At 45.2% G+C, this 19,550-nt stretch overlaps 1 protein-coding gene across 3 annotated transcripts; it reads left to right on the top strand.

Moving 5' to 3' along the window:
- Positions 1 to 37: 37 nt before the first annotated feature.
- SOCS4 (suppressor of cytokine signaling 4) lies at positions 38 to 18,755 on the top strand. Of its 3 annotated transcripts, none has more exons than XM_030949398.1 (3): positions 38 to 173; positions 6,470 to 7,666; positions 18,673 to 18,755. In XM_030949398.1, coding segments are annotated over exons 2-3 (1,098 nt in total). In that variant the 5' UTR covers positions 38 to 173; positions 6,470 to 6,570; the 3' UTR covers positions 18,675 to 18,755. The 3 variants fall into 3 exon arrangements, with proteins under 3 accessions (XP_030805258.1, XP_030805256.1, XP_030805257.1); XM_030949397.1 differs by lacking the exon at positions 18,673 to 18,755 and adding an exon at positions 6,086 to 6,252 and having other exon boundaries at positions 44 to 173; positions 6,470 to 8,309; XM_030949396.1 differs by lacking the exon at positions 18,673 to 18,755 and having other exon boundaries at positions 6,470 to 8,309.
- The last annotated feature ends 795 nt before the right edge of the window (positions 18,756 to 19,550 follow it).

Here is a 19,550-nt window from a genome sequence, read left to right as displayed (position 1 = left end):
CGTCAGCGCCGGGGCGGGGCCGGGGCGGGCGCGGGGCGGCCCCGGCAGCGGGGATGGCGGCGGCGGCCGGGTGAGGGGCCGCGGCTGGGAGAGCCGAGCCCGCCGAGCCGCCGGCACCCGGCTGGGGACAGAGAGAGAGCGCCGGCCCCGCGGGCAGCGCCCGCCGCACCACCGTGAGTTGGGGCCGGGCCGGGCCGGCGGGGACGGGGCTGAGGGGCGGCAGGCGGGGGTGAGCCGGGGAAATCGGGGTCTCCTGTCACCGGCGGGGCTCGGGGCTGCGCCCTGTCAGTCCCCGGAGGGCTCGGACTGTGTCTCCGGTCACCGGTGAGGGGTTGGCCGGGGGTCCGCCCTCTGTCACCGCGGTGCTCGGAGCGGGGTCAGCACTGTGCCCCGGGGGGACTCGGTCCAGGCTCTGCTGTCACCGGGGTAACTCGACAAGGAGCTGAGCTTTGTCACTGGGGGAGACTCGGTCCGGGCTCTGCTGTCCCCGGGGTCTGAGCCGCTGTCAGTGCCCGGGGGCTCGGGGTCTCCTGGCACCGGGGGCGTTCAGCCCGGGGTCTCCTGGCACCGCGGGGGGATCCGGTCCGGGGTCTTCGCTCTGTCCCCGGGGGCTTCGGTCTGTGTGCTTCCCCTCTGAAAAACCCCGCGCCCGACGTGTGTACCCGAACACAAATGGGGCACATATATTAGCAGCTTATCCTTCTGTGTATGGATTTAATGGCAGCTCCTCCAGAGGCACGGGGGAAAAGCCCAAATGAGGGGCTGTGCCCTCCGCCCCCCTTGGGCAGCACCCCCATAACAGCGAGGGGCTGTGCTCACCCAGCCGCAGGACCTGTCCCTTTGGAGATCCCTATGGTCATTATGGAATTACTCTGGAATTCCAGCCATCCTGATGCCTGTGCGAGGTGGAGTTGACAGCAGTGGTAGTCAGGCAGGTTGCGATTGCACTGCAAAAATCATTCAGCTTTTTTTTAGCTGAAAAATAGGAAGGAAGCATCCTGGCTGATCTATTGAAGGATTAAAAAAAATGCTAGAATTGAAGATACCTGAAACGAAGAGGGAAAAACAGCATTATCTGTTTTCCCTTTATGTAGCCTTAATGATCTGGCCCAGTTTATTCCTGTTTCTAAGAAAAAATTGCTTCCAGGAAAAGCCCTTTTATCTTCAGTTTTGCTCTGCAGCGGGGTTATTGGTTGTTGGGGTGAGCAGAGTGATTTATTTATATTGGAAATGTGTTTCTCTCTAACGCTTACATTGCTGGTAGTTTCATGAATGAATAAGTGGCAGGATTACAAAGCAGGCACACTTCTTTAAAAAAATTATAGAAATATGGCCAGATTTCATTATTAAACCTCGTGGAAACTGTGTAGAGACATGTTTTCCATGGGTGTATCCTACATATTTCAGTAAATCGTGATTTCTGGCGAGGATAATGTGTTCTAGGGAAATGATTCGGAGCTGAACTGCTTATCAGATGAGTGGGAAGCCCAAGCTATTCCTGCTGCAAGCCGCTGCCTGGGATGGAGACAAATGCCTGTCAAATGTGTTTATTTTTCCTAATCACTTTAATTTTCGGAGTCTCTGATAGAAACAGCGCTTAAAGTGTTTTGCGGTATAAAAGCCATTTAACATTCGCTTCTATGTAACAACGAATTTCCTTGTCTGGAGGTGCAGCCTGCTGGGATCACTCTTTGAACAGCAGAGGGAAAACGGGGGGAGGTTTTTCAGGGGGAGGTTTTTCAGGGGTGGTCACTTATCCAGGGCACTGCAGGCGCTGTGGCTTTGTCCGAAGTGACAGGGCACCAAATGCAAAGTTAAGAGTTTAAATCCGGTTGGGCACTCGGGCTGCTGCTGCCTTGATTATTAGGTGTGAGTGGCTGCGAGCCGGGAATTGCTGCTCTCCCCTCGGTTTCTGGGTGGAGCACGGAGTGTTGGTCATGGACCATAAAGCTTTCACTGATTTAGTGCTGGAGAGGCTGCTGAGCTTTGCCTGAATCTCTCCTGCCACACTTAATGAGCAGAGCTTCATTAAGGCAGGAGATAGGAGCAGCCCTCACCTCTGGCACCTGCTGCCAGCTCAGTTCCACCTCCTGGGAGTGAATAAAATATCCGCCGTGTTGGGGTTAGCTGGGCATGGCCCCCCTCCTCCTACAGTTCTGGGGATAAATCAAAGGTATTTTCAAGGAAGAAATATTTAGGTTGCAAATTGTACCTTTAGGAAGTCTTTTTTTTTGTGTGTATGTGTGATAATTGCTTTAATTTGCTGTAAAGGCCTCTGTAGTCAAGCTTAGGTATTTTTAGATGGTATCATAAATCAAAGGAAAGCCAGAACTGAAGAAAAATAATTTAAGACAAAGGAATTGAGATTTATTGTTATCCTTAGTAGGTTGGGAAGGTCACGTTTTAAAATGTGGTCTTGTGGCCAAAATTTAATTGGGTGAAATTAATGAAAGCAGCTTGTGACCAGTGAGATTTTGTTTTAAAATAACTTTTATGCAAGTTGTGAAAGAAAAAGTACTCCAGTTTATTGCAGCTTGCTCTTCTCTCTCAAGATTTTATCAGCTCTACAAAATCAACTTCCATAACAATTCCAAAATTGATTCATTGTTCTTTGTGAGCCTTCTTTTGTTGTTTAATTAGAGGAACAATACAGCAACGCTTTGTGTGCTTGGGCAGAAAACTTCCCAGGTACTTCCTGCACTAGGAGGGTGCTCTGCAGCGAGGGAGCACCAGAGAGGTGATGGAACCTTCATCCTGGGAGCTTTTCAGGACATGGACAGGCCGTGCCATGGCTCCCCTGAGCCCACACTGGCAGCAACCCCACTCCAAGTGGGAGGGTGGGCTGGAGACCCCCCACCATCTGCTCCTTCTTTATACAGAAAGGGAAGCAGCTTGATGAAGAGGATTGTTGGGCTAGAGGCAAGGATCCAGTAGCTCAGGACAGAAGTATCTGGTTAAAGCAGTTCAGTGTTCAAGTATTTATTGAATAAATGAAAAAAAAGGCTGTCTACATGTATGGTATTGGCTTTATTGATTAGGCATATGGTGAGGCTGTCGCTGTCTTATCACAGCTGTGGGTTGCAGCCTATCCCGGCTAGGAGGGAATATTGTTATCCCTCCAAACAGCAACTGGATATTGGTTTTAGTCTGGGCTTGAAGTCTCAGGGTAGAGGCAGCAGCTCCTGAAAGAAAAAGCACTTTGTCCGCAGACAAGAGAGAGGAACCTCTGAAGGAGTGAACACAAAACCAACAGCAAAAGCCACCCAGCTCTCTGCCTGTCCTCAGGGACTGTAGCTGTGACAGTGTTGGGTAACCTTGGACTACCAGCCGGGTCCTGTGGCCCCAAGTGAACTCTGCTCATCCCCCCATGTGTTTTTATCTTCGCTGTTTCCTTAGGGGAAAGGGTCCCCAGCATAAGGGTTTTGTCAAATCTGCCATCATTGGAGATGCCTGAGGTATCCGCATGCAGGAGGAGGCTTTTGCAAGCAGAACACTCATTATTTCTCCCAAAAAAGAGCTCAGACCTGATGTGTGTGAGCTGCACAGTGCTGGACTCCTCCACTTAACCTTCCCCTCTAGGGAAAAGTACACTCAGTGTTCCTTCTCTTTTATCCTTGCCCTCCTGTCCTGCTCTTCCAGCAGCGCTCCGGCCGTTAATGGAGGTAGTGGCATTTCCCTTGGATGCTGCAGTGAAAGGAAGAGCTGCTTTAGATGGATGGCCCCAAGTGGTAATAGAGCACTGAATGCCTTCCCTGCCCTTTATGCCTTTCTCCTCCTGACACTTTAATTATTTTTGCTCCCCATTTTATTGGTGGGGCTGTGAATCACTGATCCAGAAGGGTGTGAAGGTGTGATCCCTCACTGTAATGCCAAACACTGGGATTTGGGAGGCAGCTCTCCCACAGCACACAGCTTATAACACACGGTCAGGTTCAAACCTGGCTTTAGTAGGATGACATCCCTTTTTTCTTCATTTGTTCCCTGCTCTTTTCACAGCTCTAGTGCTCTGTCTGATTAGCAATTCCTGCTCTGACGTGGCAGAAGCGGCGCCTGGGCTCCAGCAGCCCTTCAAACCCCAGGGAAGCAGCTCTGGCTAATGGTGCGTGGCTTTGCAGCATCACGTGCTGCTTCCCCAGCTTCTCTTTCAGGGTTCAGGTACCACTAATGATTCATGACAGGAGAAAGGTACAAAGGGGAAGGTGGCTTTACAGCTCAATACAAGAGCAGCCCAGAAATTCCATAAAACCCAAGCTTCTTTCAGTTGGAAGGCTGAAGTTAGGAGATAACAGGCACTTCTGGGCTTTGTATGTTTTGCAGTTTTTAATTAAAAGCCAAAAATCTGCGTGTTCTTATTCCTTATATGGGCTGGATGAGCAGAACGAGATAATTGAAGGTTTCAAAAGCAATTACAAACTGTCACATCCTAATTTTTAAGTACTTGACTTTGCAACCTCAGTGATATCTCTCTATCCAATTAAAAATCCCATATATAGACAATTAATGTGTTTTACTACAGGATGAATCTAAAAACTTTTTGTCTTCACTGACTTCAGGCTATCACCAGGGTAAAGGAGATTGCTTTTTTCCCCTCTTTTTTTTGAATTGTGGAGAAAATTCAGTGCTTCACTCTAGGTATTGCTGGATGAAAAATATCAAGGTTCCAAAAGCAATCAATGAATCAATCCTGGTCTAAATAAAGATGTTTTGAGTCTCATATGCACATGTTTCCTTTCTCCTGTCTTCATTGTGTCTCGCCATGCTTTCACTGAAAAGCAATTTGCCAAACCCTGAGAGAAGAAAAATTAATCTTTAGTTTATTCTTTGATTTGTAATTGCTGAAATATGGATCCTTTCCTGTGATTCCTCTTGGTACCAGTGAGATGATATTCATCTGCATTGCTCTGATGCCATTTTCCTTCCCAGCATATTCCCAATATTGAACCTATCTTACCTTCCTTCTACATTTCTTCATCTCCTCCCTTCCCCTGCCTTTTTCCTTTCCCTCACAGCTCTCAGGTCTGTAGGTTTTAAATAAGGAATGCAATGTGAAAAATTCCTGGGTGAAAGTTCCATCTGGGATGCATTTGGCCCACAGATTGCATGTGAGCCTTTTGGCAAGGCTGTCTTGTTCTTTTACTGAAAGCAGAGGCTCGAACTCAGCCTGCGCAGAGCAGCCCCGGGGGACTGCAGAGAGGTTGTGTCATGCTGCCTAATCCTGATGATGAGAATGGATTGAATGGAGAGAGGAAGTGGATGCCCTTTTCTTTTCCTGCTTAGTATTTACCATGTCAATTAGCTGTAAAAAAAAGTCCAAAACCCCAAAAAAACACAGAAAAACCCACAGCTGAAAAAAAAGCCCCAGTGCAACAGAGGAGCTGTGCATGGTTTTGGTGCAGAAGCATCACAGAATCATAGAATATCCTGATTATGATAAGTGATGGGAAGTATTTCTACATCCTGCCATGCCTCAGGGGGTACAGCATCCATACCATATTGCTATCTATGTATCTTGAAAAAATCCTGCTCCACTTTCAACTGAGTAATCAAAAGAGGATTTTTTTCATCTTTTTTTCAAAGTGCAGCAGTCAAAAGGAAACCTCTTATCTATTTGAGAATTCAATATAACTTTGGAAACAAAAGAAAATGAAATCAGCAACCGTAGGTCTCAAAGCAGCACTGATTTTAATAATGTAAACTTCCTTCTCTAATGAGTAATAAGCAGTTCCATCTTTCACGGCCTTTTAAAATTGCTTTTAGTAAGGGGCTGGATTGTTTTAATCCTTTTCAGTATGTAAAGCCCCAGATATTTCAATCCCTTAGGGCCTCAGTATTTCCTAGCTCCCTTCCTTTGAAAAGGCAGAGGAAAACAGCTTTCAGAAACTGACAGAATCTGTGACTGATAAAATTTAGGTTTGTTTCTTTTTTTTTTTTTTTATCCCGAAAGTGACCCAAAAGTGTCAGTTAAGAAAAAGATCTCTGACATCCCATCCTGTGGATTAGTAGCAAACAGGCATATCATCTAGGTACAGTAGCTCTTTGTACTCTGACCTACTTGTTTCTGTTCTGGTTTGTTCCTTCTTGAAAGGTTATTTGGAAGAGATGCAGGATTTGCTCCATGAACAGCTAAAGCAGTATCACCTGCCCCAGGAAGGGTTTCCTTCTGAAATGGGCCCTGGCACAATGGGGTTGCCAACGCCTGAAACGTTCTGCTCTGCTGCATAATCAGAATGAAAACTCAACAAATACGTTAAGGTAGTTTTTTTTCTGGAGGATGCTTTTCCCAAGGAAGGGTTAAGAGAGCTTTTTCTGGGATCTTGTATTTGTGGGGTGTGCTACAGAATTCACCTCGATCCCATGATTTTTATGTGGCCAGCTATTAATTGTCACTGTTGTCTTGTACCCACCAGCCCGATTGTTGCATTGTGTGTGTGCATAGCAGCTAACTGAGCTGTGTTTTCTTTTTCCCTAGATATTTCCAGAAAGTGCCTCGAGGAAGCTTCCTTATGTAGAAAAAGCCCACAAGAAACACATTGTGCGCTTCCTGGCAACTCGTGAAGCAAAGCTGTCACAATGGCAGAGAACAAGGACAGCAGTGCGAAAAACGCAGATGTGAGGCCCAAAAGCAGCCGGAGCAGGAGTGCAGACAGAAAGGATGGATATGTCTGGAGTGGGAAAAAGCTCTCCTGGTCCAAGAAAAGTGAGCATTGTCCTGATCCTGAAACAGCAAGCGCTGCAGGAAGGTCAGGGACTAATTTAAGGAGCCAAGAGAGGAAGTACAGCTGCTCGTCCATCGAGCTGGATCTAGACCGGTCCTGTGGCCACAGGTTTTTGGGGCGGTCTCTCAAGCAGAAGCTGCAGGATGCTGTGGGTCAGTGCTTTCCCATCAAGAACTGCAGCAGCCGGCACGCCTCAGGACTGCCATCCAAAAGGAAGATCCATATCAGTGAGCTGATGCTGGATAAGTGTCCTTTCCCTCCTCGCTCAGAGCTGGCTTTCCGCTGGCACTTGATCAAAAGGCACACGGCCCCTATAAGTCCAAAGGCAGAGGAATGGATAATTGCTGATTTATCCCAGCATGAGGAAAGGGAGGATCAGCTGCGAGACGAGGAGATTGCCAATGGGGGGATGGACTCTCCCTCCCAGTCCTGTGACTTCACTGACAGCAGCTCCTCTCGGGGTGACCCGAGGCCCGAGCTGGTGACAGGTAAGGTGGCAAGGAGCAGTAGAGATGAGAGCGACATGGACTCCGATGATGAAGTCATAACCCTGTGCACAAGCTCTCGGAAACGAAACAAGCCCAAGTGGGAAACGGATGACGAGCTGCTCCGGATGGAAACGCCCCCAAAATACCACACCCAGATTGATTATGTCCACTGCCTAGTGCCAGACCTCCTCCAGATCAATAACAACCCCTGCTACTGGGGAGTCATGGATAAATATGCAGCTGAGGCGCTGCTGGAAGGGAAGCCAGAGGGAACGTTCCTGTTGCGAGACTCTGCCCAGGAGGACTATTTGTTCTCCGTGAGCTTCCGCCGCTACAGTCGCTCCCTCCACGCCCGGATAGAGCAGTGGAATCACAACTTCAGCTTTGATGCCCATGATCCCTGTGTCTTCCATTCTCCTGACATCACGGGACTCCTAGAACACTACAAAGATCCAAGCTCCTGTATGTTCTTTGAACCACTTTTATCCACTCCCCTGAACAGGACCTTTCCCTTCTCTCTCCAGCATATATGTAGAACAGTCATTTGCAACTGTACAACTTATGATGGTATCGATGCACTTCCCATTCCTCCCTCGGTGAAGCTGTATCTGAAGGAATATCATTATAAGTCAAAAGTTAGAGTGCTCAGGATTGATGTACCAGAGCAGCAAAGCTAGAAAATATTTTTGTGAAAGAAATTTTCTCCGAACAGACAATAGTATGTTCAATCTCTTTTCCTTCTAGGTTTTTTTTAATAGCGACTTGATTATTTTTTCTTTTTCTGAATATTATTTACCACCCAAACTAGTTTCTGTTTAAATGTACTTTTGAGTCTGCACAGCTCTCTTTTTTAGAAATTATATTCATTGTGGGCTTTTGGTACTGTCCCTAGGCTAGAGTTTTATGGAATTCCAGGTAGGCTTTCTGGTATTTCTATAGATGGATAGTCGTTAGATCTAAAACCCCCTGAAAATCAGTTTTGAACTTGATCTGTCTTTTCTATTGTAGTTGACACGTGTTGCTGACATGATTGAAATAATGCACTGTTAACTAAAGATTGACTCATCTGTATTTTCTGCATTTCTTTTAAAATGAGTGCTCTAGCCTCTGTGTGTGTGTGTCTGTCTGTCCCTATCCACTGCAGTAAATTCGTCAGTCTATTTCTAACATTACTATTCCAAGCAAAATGAAGTTTGAAAGAGGATATGATCTTTCTATAAATATATCAGGGGACTAAATACCAGGGAGAGGAAAAACAATTCAAGTTAAGGACAACACTGAGTGCAGGAACAAACATGTATAAACTGGTCCTGGAAAGGTTTTGGTTGGAGAGGAGGAAGACTCATCATCGTCAGAGCAGCAGGGTTCTGGAAGAGCTTTTCATTTTGTGTAATAGCAGTAAAAAGCAAACTGCTCATAAACTGGGATTTGATCAGTGTCTGGAAGAGATAATCATGTAGTTATTCATGATAGATGAGGCTTGGACTTGGGAACTCTGTTTCTATGTTACTGTTACATTATATGAAATACCCAGGTTTTGCTGTAGGAGCTGCCGCTGCTTAAATGATAAAGCGCAAGGGTGGGAGGGTGGGAAGGAAGATATTTCCTTTAAAATCTACATATTTAACCATCTGATTCTGCATGGTTGAGCCTGAGGTGATGGTGAATAACTTTCCTACTTTGTTAGTAGGGGGGTTGTTTTTTTTAATAAGTATAATTTAAAAAGAAAACAACTCTGCTGATTTTCTTGCAATGTGAAGCATTCGGTCGAATGGCTTCCTGCCAAATTCCATGTACGGGAAAACCCTGCATGGATAATGCTCCTAAAAGCATTACTTACATTACATGGACAGGCAGATCTGCTGCTGAGTTGTTGGTGGAATCCCACGAGGCTCAGTGGATGTGGGTTCAGGCAGGAAGCTCCAGGCTGGCCTCGGGGTGCAGCTGCAGGAGGGGCAGCAGTGACCTGCAGCTCTGATCCCTGTTCCTGCTTTATCTCCTCTCCCAAACTGGGCCCAGAACTCCTCCGCCAAAAGAATGTGAGATGGTGAAATTGTAACTCCAACAACCACATTGTTTCCTCTCCTTTGACTACAGGGAGCCTTTGTATCCTCTCAAAATGCTTTTGAAACTGAGCCCCAAGCCTGTCAAATTACAAATGTGTTGAATTTCATGTATGTGAAGGATCCTATCAAAAAATCAGCAATGACCTGTGGGTGAGGTTATCACTGAATGGATGGGGTTGGAAGGGAGCTCTGGAGAGGATCTCATCCAGGTCCCCTGCTCAAGCACAGGATCACATCCAGGTGGGTTTTGGACATCTCCAGAGTAGGAGACTCCACAACCTCTCTGCACAACCTGTTCCAGGCCTCCATCGCCTGCACAGTAAAGAGGTTTTTCCTCATAATCAGATGGAATTTCCTGTGTTTCAGTTTGTGCCTGTTGCTCCTTGTCCTGTCTCAGGGCACCACTGGAAAGAGTCTGTTCCCATCGTCCTGACACCTGCCCTTAGGTATTTGTATGGATTGGTTGGTTTCCCTCTCAGCTGTCACTTCTCCAGAGTTGATGTCCAGCTCCCTCAGCCTTTCCTCACAGGACAGATGCTCCAGTCTCCTCAGCACCTTCACAGCCACTGGCCCACTCCAGTAATTCCTTGTATTTCTTGTACTGAGCAGCCCAGAACTGGACACAGCAGTCCCAGCTGGGCCCTCACCAGGGCTGAGGAGAGGGGCAGGGTCTCCTGCTGGCCACACTGTCCCTCATGCAGCCCAGGATCCCATTGGCCTTCTTGGCCACAAGGACACAGTGCTGGCTCACCCCGGGTCCTTCTGCACAACTCTGCTTCCCAGCAGCTCAGCCCCAGCCTGGACTGGTGCATGGGGTCGTTCTTCCCCAGGACAGGGGCACCCTGCTTGAACTTCCTTGAGTTCCTCCCTGCCCATCTCCCCAGCCTGTTCTGGGTCTGGCTGAGTGTCAGCACAGCCTGTTGGTGTGTCAGCCACTCCTCCCAGTTCTGTATCACCAGCAAACCTGCTGAGGGAACACTCTGTCCCTTCATCCAGGGTGGTGAATAAGCTGAACAAGACTGGACCCATCACTGATCCCTTGGGAGTCTGTGTGCAGGCAAGGAGCAGTAGAGCACAGTGCTGTAGAGTCTGGCTCCAAGATTGCAGACTCAGACTAAGCAATATTTCTATTTGGATCTTTTTATTTCACCTTGTATGGATTACTATAGATTTGTGGATATCAAATCCATCCTGCAAGGTGGCTGCTCAGGAATTACCAAGGGAGCTTTGCCATGCAACTCCACCAGGATCTGCCACCCTGCCCTTACCCCCAACCTGAGCAGATAAAACCCTTTCCACCGAGCTGCTGCCGCTGTGGTGATGTAAACAGATTTCCAGGGACATCTGCCTAGAGACCAGCCCGTTTGTTTTCCCTGGGTTTTAAATAGGTTTGGAACCAAAGTCTCCAGGGAGAAAATGCTAACACATCAATCCGTGGCATCGCACACGGGTGAACGCACTCCAGGACGAATTCTCAGCTGCTATAAATCAGTGTGGCTTTATTGATACACTTCTAGTGGCTCATCCCAGCTGAGATCCTCCCTCCTCCATATCCAAATGGAATTGTGGGACTGATGGCAGAAAAATCACCCTGGTTTTTTTCTGTAATTTTTATCTTGTGCTGCTTCCATTCATCGCATTTTGCATAAACTGTATTTTATCAAGGGCAGCTTTGTATTGCTAAGTCTATTTTACCCTGTCAGTGCCATTTTCCAGATGCAACATAGGGATCATCATTGCTCTGCTCCTGCCTGCTGTGCCTATCATGGTGGGATGGTGGGCTGGGATTTGGGGGGCTGCAGTAGGAAGGAAGAGTTTCTGGATCAAGATCTGGAGTGACATCAGAGATATTTGCAGTCTGCTTGATTAAAATTCTCTTTCAGAAACTCCTAATTAGGGAAAAAAGCTCATCATTTTAGATAGGGAGTAGAATTATTTTTATGGCAGGAGCTCAAAAATTAGATTTTGACCAAAAGTTGTGCTTCAGAAGTTAGTGAAGGCCACTGTCATTTTCAAAGTCAGCAAAGATTTTGTCCTTTCAAAATGACAGGCCAAGAGAGAACCTTTTTTGGGGTATCATTCCCCAACACACTGTGTTTCAGTGTCATTCTGGATTCAGCCTACATTGTTTTGACATGAGTTGATGCATCACTTACCCCAAAAACATCTTGAGCACTCCAAATTTAGGAGACCTATATAATACAGCAGTTGGGGGAAGAAGGTGTGGCACATAAAAATAGTGCCTTTGGACTGGGGGGCAGTTAATTGCATTAGTTTAGAGAAATCATGTGTGGAAAGTATTGATAAATGGGATTTTGTGATAGTTCCCACTATTTTTCCTGATTTTTGTCCACCTGTGTGACATTTGTCCCTAACAACACTTGAGTTGTGTCACACGTGCAGTCTATGCAAGATCCATGCCATGAACTGTACCTGTTTTATGAAACAGAAGAACTCAAAAGGTCTATTTTGTTTCAATCCATTTACCTTTTTTTCTCTTCTTTCCCTCTCTGTTTTAAATAAACCTGGCAGGACTGGTTTTACAATATGCCAAGAATTGTCACCCTAAAGTTTTCCTCCCACTGCTGTCATTATCAGTCCTACCAGGGCTGCTCATTCCAGTATCACCTTAGAACACCTTGGCCCAAAGACAAGCAAGTCTTGAGTTCAGTTTTGAAACGCTCTCAAAAATTAGCCTTAAAAACAGGGCAAGAACTTCTATTTTCTAGAATCTCAGAATGGTTTGGGTTGAAAAACCTCACAGATCATGCAGTTCCACCCCCTGCCACGGGCAGGGACACCTTCCACTAAACCAGGTTGCTCCAAGCTCCATCCAACCTGGCCTGGAACCCTTCCCAGGATGAGGAGTCCACAGCTTCTCTTCTCAGCCCAAATCCTGCCAAGACAGAAATCCCCCATTCTTCAGCATGAAGATTTAAAGTGGAACAAGGGAAGGTGCAGAGATGTGCCCAAACCCACGTGTTCAAGATTATGCAGCAGGCCAGTGGATGAGCAAGGTCGTAAACCCAGAGGTGACTCTGGTCACAGCTCCCTGTTTTGGGTCACCCAACCAGCTTTGCATCAGGAATTGTGTCTGCAAGATATGCTTTGAATTGTTTTGAAGGTTGTCCCACAGCAGCACAGTGGAAACAGAGTGTATTGAATTGGTGTGAGCAGCTTCTGGTTAAAAAAAAGATCTGATTTTCCTAAATTATTTTGATATAAGAGAGAGGGAAATGGTCAGGCTCTTGATGAATGCTGGGCAAACTTCATATACAAGTTAATTTTTATGGGATGGTTTAGAAAAAATTAAACACTTTTTCCATTAATTGTGTCCTCTGGAGTTTGCTGTTGCCTGGAATGACTTTTTGCAGGTCTGTACCAATGTCACTCATTGGCCCGGGGCCATCGATACAGAACAACTTCAGCTGCAGCAGAGCCATTGATGGGCTTGGGGTACTTTGTGTGTCTGATAATTGGGAATACACATTTCTTCTCCATTTCCCTATTCTAGCATTTGTCTTGGTGGAATCCACTGTATTTCATCAAGAAATTTGTGTATTTGGAGCAGGATATGTGTATCTATAGCAGCACATCCAACTTAAAAAAAAAACTAACAAATTATCATGATTTAAATGCTTTCCTTTTAAAGATGTTGGTGGGCTTCCAACATAAAGAAGAAATCCTTGTATGATGCAGTCATACAGGGCCTTACTATAAAATTGACATGCTCTTAAATAATTAAAAACGGGGATACTTTAATTTTGAAAAAGGATGCTGGAGGAAGGAGGTTAAAGGAAGCTTTTAGTCAGATCCAAGGTTAGATTTATTGATCTAGTGATCAATCCTTTTCTCTTTCCTGAATTTAAAGCTAATGGGAGACTGTGGTCAGAGATGAGTGGCTTTTAGTTAAGGTTTTTGACTCTTATAAATAATACAACAAATGTCCTAGTAAGTAATAAGAAATAAGATACTCGCTCATTCTTTTTAAATAGAACAAACGTGGCAAACAAGACTCAGCTGTAATTTTTGAAGTCATTTATTAGACAAATTGCTCTTCTCTACTTCTTTTACAAGAGAGACATAAACCATTATATTATTTATTCATGAATCATAGCCATTAAGATGATAAATCAAATTATCAGCTTCCTGTCTCTCTTCAGTTTTAATCATTTTTTATAGTTCATGCACTATAAAGACAGCTTCCTTCCTATGAAACAAGAGACCTTCAGAGACCTTTTTTATTGTAAACGTACATTTCCTTCCCATTTTTAAGTATATCCCAGTGATTTTCCCTGTCAATTTTATCTGCAATAAAAATCCAATAAGGAACTTGTTCATTGATTCAATATAGCAAAGTTAGCCATGAAGTAAGTGATTTTGGTTAACCTTTGAAACAGTGGAGCACTGGAAAATGCAGTTAGAGGACTTCTTCTTTTTTCTGCCACCCCTAAATGTGCATGGTGGCATCATATATTTAATAGAGAGAAATATTTGATCGAGAGAAATATTTATTAGAGAGAAGTATTTATTAGAGAGAAATATTTAATAGAGAGAAATCTTTAATAGAGAGAAATCTTGACACAAGACCTTTCACAAAGGGTTTAAGGTGATCTCTGCAGTAGTATCACTTTTAAAATGCATTCAGGCTGCTTTTTCCTGCTCTATTCACACAGCCTGTGCCCGGGAGGCGGGAGAGCCGAGGCTGCTGTGTGAGCTGAGCTGGTTTCACACATCCTCCCTTCCCTCGCTTTGTGCCCGCCTCTGTCTGGCCCCGCATCCCGGGCAGCCGCACGTGATGAGGCGTGGGGGAGAAGTGTCCATTGAGAAGGAAATGCACATTGATTTCCATTCCCAGCAGCAGCAGCAGCCAGCTGGTTTTAAACTTGATCATCCTCACCAAAGGATGCTCCTTGCTCAGGAAGCACCGATGAGGTCAGAGGTAGCCAGGGTGAAAGAGGAGCCTCTGCATCACTGCAAATACTCTTCCCTGCTGCAGTGTAAAAATCGATACTTGTTTACTCAACTCTATGAATAATAGAGTTTTGAACGTAAATATATAATTTATGCATCTGAAATCTATAGCGTGGGGCTGGCAGGAGGTGCAATAACTTCCCTGTATCCCTTTTAAAAATCCCCTGGGTGTCTGGGGGATGTGTTATCTGGACAAAACACATCCTCAGCCCAGCCTCCCCACAGGCAGGTCATTGCAAGCATCTTCCTGTGGGGATCCTTTAGGAATGGCTGCCCTCTGGATGGCCTTGTGTGGGCATCCAGATATTTTATTGCTGTGGAGAATCCCTAGAACAGAGTGGGTTTGGGACCAGCCTGAGGGATGCCTGCAGCAAGCACGGCTCCTGTGGTTGCCACAAGGTGATCAGAGGGCTGGAGCAGCTCTCCTGTGAGGAAAGGCTGAGAGAATTGGAATTGTTCAGCTTGGAAAAGAGAAGGTTTCAGGGTGACCTAATTGTGGCCTTGCAGTACCTGAAGGGAGCCTACAAGAAACATGGAGAGGAACTTCTTACAAGAACATGGAGTGACAGAGCAAGGGGGAGTGGATTCAAACTGACAGAGAGTAGGTTTGGATGGGATATTAGGCTGAAATTCTTCCCTGTGAGAGGTTTGAGATCTGGTGCAGGGTGCCCAGAGCAGCTGTGGCTGCCCTGGATCCCTGGACGTGTCCAAGGCCAGGCTGGGCAGGGCTTGGAGCAGCCTGGGACAGTGGAAGGTGTCTCTGCCCATGGCAGGGGTGGAATGTTGTATCTTTAAGGTCCCTTCCAGCCCCAACCATTCCATGATCCTGTGAGGAACATTCCCAGAACATAATTACCATCATTTCCCAGGATGTCTGGCCTGTGCAGAGGGCCAAAGCCAGAGTCCCTCTGCTGAAACTGGGCCTTGGGAATGTGGATCCCTCTTCCCTGTCCTCTTGTTATTTCTGTGGTTCTTGCACATCAAAATGATGCAGAAGGAAGCACACTGGGCCTATGTTATATCCTATATTCAAACATTGCTGGGAAATGCCAACCCAAAGATTTGAATCCAGAATGAAGGCAGGAGATAATTTGGCTATCTAGAAGCTTTTCCATCTTATTTTCCTTAATTTTATTTTTAATTCTTTGGGAGGAAAAAAGTCTTAGTTACTTCTTAAGCCTGATGTTGAGCCAGTAGCATCTCTTGAGTTTGTTTCGGATGAGCAGGTTCATTGCCAGACATTTTATTTTTAATGTGTGTCAATTGGACTAGACCACAGTCCATGGCTTGTGCTAATGTGGGATTTTTTTGTTCAGGAAAAGGCTGGGTTTGTCCTTCCTAGCAGTTACATGATTGTATTTCTAGGTCAGGTCTTTATGTGTAGCCAAATGAAGTTCCAAATTGGACAAAACACCTAGTAAGGGTCTTGATGCTTGATGCTGTTATGATTAGAAAGTTGTCTGATCAAATTTTGTTTCCAATTTAAAAAAAATTGAATTAGCTTTCAGATTGAGACCTTCACTGTTATTTTTAGTCTAGAACTAATGAACCCCTGAAAATAGAGTGTATAATGAAAATACAGTGATTGGTTCTGCTGGGATGGTTGAGAAAATACATTAGCAGATCAGAACGGGTAATAAATCTTCCGTCACAACCTTCCTCATTAAACTAGATAATTTGAAATTGCCTCTGGTGTATTAAACAGTTCATTATTTTGAGGGGAGCAACACACAAGACAAAAGAGTTGTGTTCTTTTAATTGATACCCAAAGCCAGAAAAAGAAAAAAAAATTAAGCAAATTTAGTCCAGAATAATCAATCTGAGCACTGGCTCTGTTGTTTGGACCCATCCAAAACTTCTCATCCTCTGACTCAGGGGAAGGAGGAAAGGTCTTTATGAACACTGGGGCAGTGAAAAGGGAGCACCTCTATTGAATATGACATTTGCACTGTTGCAAATTGAGGTAATTTCATGTTTGTGGCTATTTTTTGGATGATTTTAGCATACTAGAAATTAATCCGCCCACATGCCCCCAAACTTAATTTCTTTATCAGCATTGTAGTGTTATTCCAGAAGCCTCTCATGCAACAAACACACCAAGGGTGCTGTCAGCCTAAGGGAAGGGTGTCTGCAGGAGCAGGAAGGATAACCAGACTGGGATAAAGAGGAGCAAGAGAGGGGAACTGGGTTAACAGCTGGAGCAAGGCAAAAAGCCTGTGCTGGCTATGGCCTCACAGCAGTGGGAATGGGAACCTCCACCCTGGTGGTTTTTTGATGTCTTTGACCTGGCAAGCTGGAAGCTGAGGACAAGCTGAAGGCTGGTTCTGTCCCTCTCTTCCCAGCACAAACTCTGGCATCAGGCTGGGAGCTGCCTGAGATGTCACCACCACCACGGTACCACAGGGCTGGCCATGGGGACATCCTGTCTCTTCTGCACTCCTGTCATTTTTATACTCTCTGAGACAAATTATATCCCAGTGTGATGGTGGTGGGTCTGGTGTCCTTGTACACCAGGAATCTGGTGTTTCCCCATGAAGGGGAAATAAGAGAATATTTTATTGGGGAAGATATGGCCGAGGGGACACTGAGTGGGAGGGTGGGAGTTTGAGCACTCAGCAGATGAGGCACTTCATCATCTCACTAGGAACACACACATTTATTAAGGTAAGATTTAAAAAAGTTCCCTGTTTGAGCAAAAGCCTCTTCCCAAGTTTTCCCCTTCTCCAAAGGATTTGAAAAAAAAAAAAAATCAGCTCTCCTCCCCTTTCCAGCCAGCCTTCCTCACACATGAGCAATGCCTGCTTTCTGCTGGATATTCCCTCCTGACAGGATCTTCTGCTACCACAGGTATGATCTGTTGGTACAAATTACCTGAGTGGGTGGCAGATACTTGGCTAGACAAAAGGCCAGCCAAGGAATAAAAGGAGCCTTTCTTTCACAAGGAGCTGGGAGGATTCATGGAATACTTTGATATTGTGCTTCACATAATAGCAAAAGCATAAGGAAATAACCCCTTGCCTTATCTGATGTGCTCCTTCTATTGATTCCAGACAGGCAGGATTATCGAGGGGGAAAGGAAGGGGAGGAAGGAGGCAGAAAGAGGAGGCAGGGAAACTGAGGAACCGGAGTCACCTCTTTCCAAGGGCTTCCCAAGCTATGAGTTGTGTCCCAGCTCTGTAATCTTCTGTCCTCCTTCCCCCAGCCTGCTCCCCTAATTATTTCGATGCCCACACACTGTCATCAAACACAACTCCCAGAAGCTCACTTTGGAACTTTGTTTGCCAAATGTTTGGCCACGTTAGGGTGGAAATTATTCCAGATAAATTCATTCAGCACTTTACGAGCTAAAAATGGCACATTTGTTAGCCCACAAATAACATATGGCATTAGCAAATGAAATTTAATACTGTAACAGCTGAAATCACAAGTGGGTCTTATTCACCTTAACCTGAAATGCTCAGTGGGAGGAAGTAAAGCAAAAAATCCATGTACACTTCCCTCTATCACCTTCTGGCTGGAGCGCTGTCATGAGCATCCAAAACTCCTTCTTGTACTCAAAGACAAGACTTGGTTTTCTCTAAAAGCAGAACATGTCCATGGCCATGCCAGGCTGGCCAAAAGTCCATGTGGACAAGTCCTCTGTATCCCACAGCGGCCACAAGTGAAGGCTCAAGGAAGAGGAGCTCAGGCAGTGCCCAGCCCAATTTATCAATGTGTGCTTTGCTCATCTCAAAATAAAAATAAGCATTATTTAAATGAAACACCGAATTCTTGCATTGGACAACAGTCTCAGGCACGTGTTGGGATTCTTGGGGCTGTCCTGTGCAGGGCCAGGACTTGGCCTCAATGATCCTTTTGTGTCACTCGCAGTTCAGGATATTCTGCAATTCTGTGATTCTGCAATTCTGTGATTCTGCATTTATGGGCTAAATGTTATAAAGTGTCTGAATTTCTGTCAGCAGGGAGAGTCATTGCAAACAAGTGACTGGAAATCAGTGAGTGAATGAGAGGGGATCTCCACGAAAGTGCACTAAATTGATTTGCTAATTACAGCTTGTTTTTAACTATGAAAATACATTTTAGCACACGTGTAATGTATACATTGCCTAAAAGAAAGGTCATTCCTAGCAGTAGCTGACCTAACCTCGGTGAAATCTTTGCTGAGGGAAAGAGGCCTTTGATTTTTTTTCTGCACTTCAGCATAATGGTTTCGCTGGAGTCTTATCCTGCAATCCTTGCTCCTACCTACGTGTTCTTCAGAGACAATGTGTGTGATTAGGAGCTATTCAGAAGTTTAAAGAGCCCTGCACTGGTTGTTTTTACCTCCTGTTACTTCATTAAACCCGCGCTTCAAGCTCGGGGGAGGCCTCCTGTTTGGGGAGTTGGTGCTCTCTGCTATTTTGGCAGCATATCTTGTTGTTTTCCTAGAATGTGCTGTGCTGAAGTAGCGCCGAGGGAAGGGAGGAGTGTGCCCGGGTCCCGAACCAGACTGGTTTTCTCAGGTCACCGGCCGGCCCGAGCACTGTCACACCGGGCTGCAACATCACCGAGGAGCTGTTATTCACTTTATTTGTGTTGCAACAGGCGCTCCGTGCTGCAGACCTCGAAACCCAACCCAACCAAGGAGATGCTCCACGGCACGAAGAAATTCCGAGTGGTGTGAAAAATGTGTATTTTATGATTGGCTTTTCGCAAATATTAAAGTGAATATTAGATGTGTTGTGTTAGAAAGTAATGGTGTGTTAAATATAGTTTTAGGTTATAAAAAATGTTAAAATAGAAACTATGCTATGTAGGATACTTTTTTAAAAGAAAGGACTCGCAGCGAGATAGTAGCCACAGGACACCTGAATCTTTCAGAGAAAAAGAATTTATTGCTCCTTTATCAGAAGAAATGAACTTCTTCCTGCCTCGAAGGCACTGTTAGGATTCAGAGGAAGAAGTTGACACTGACCAGACAGAATCCTGTATTTGAATGGAATTTATGCATCATGGATGAGGTGTATGAATATGCAACAGGCTGTTGTTTTAAGGGTTAATCCTCTGTTAACGTGGGTCCTTTTTCGGGCTCCTGCTGCCCAGAAAAAGGTACCCTGACTGTCTGTAACTCTTTGTCTCTATTGTCTCATATTGTCCTAATTCAAATTGTCCAAATTATTATTACTCTAATTGTATTACTATTTTTATAACCATTTTATTACTATTAAAATTTTAAAAATTTAAAAACCAAGCGATTAGCGTTTTTTACAATTACCATTTTATTACTCTTAAACTTTTAAAATTTTAAAAACCAAGTGATTGGCGTT

The sequence above is a fragment of the Camarhynchus parvulus genome, chromosome 5, assembly GCF_901933205.1.
Source record: "Camarhynchus parvulus chromosome 5, STF_HiC, whole genome shotgun sequence".
Classification (NCBI taxonomy): domain Eukaryota; kingdom Metazoa; phylum Chordata; class Aves; order Passeriformes; family Thraupidae; genus Camarhynchus; species Camarhynchus parvulus.
The sequence above is the reverse complement of the archived record's forward strand: the minus strand, read 5'-3'. Positions and strand labels throughout refer to the sequence as shown.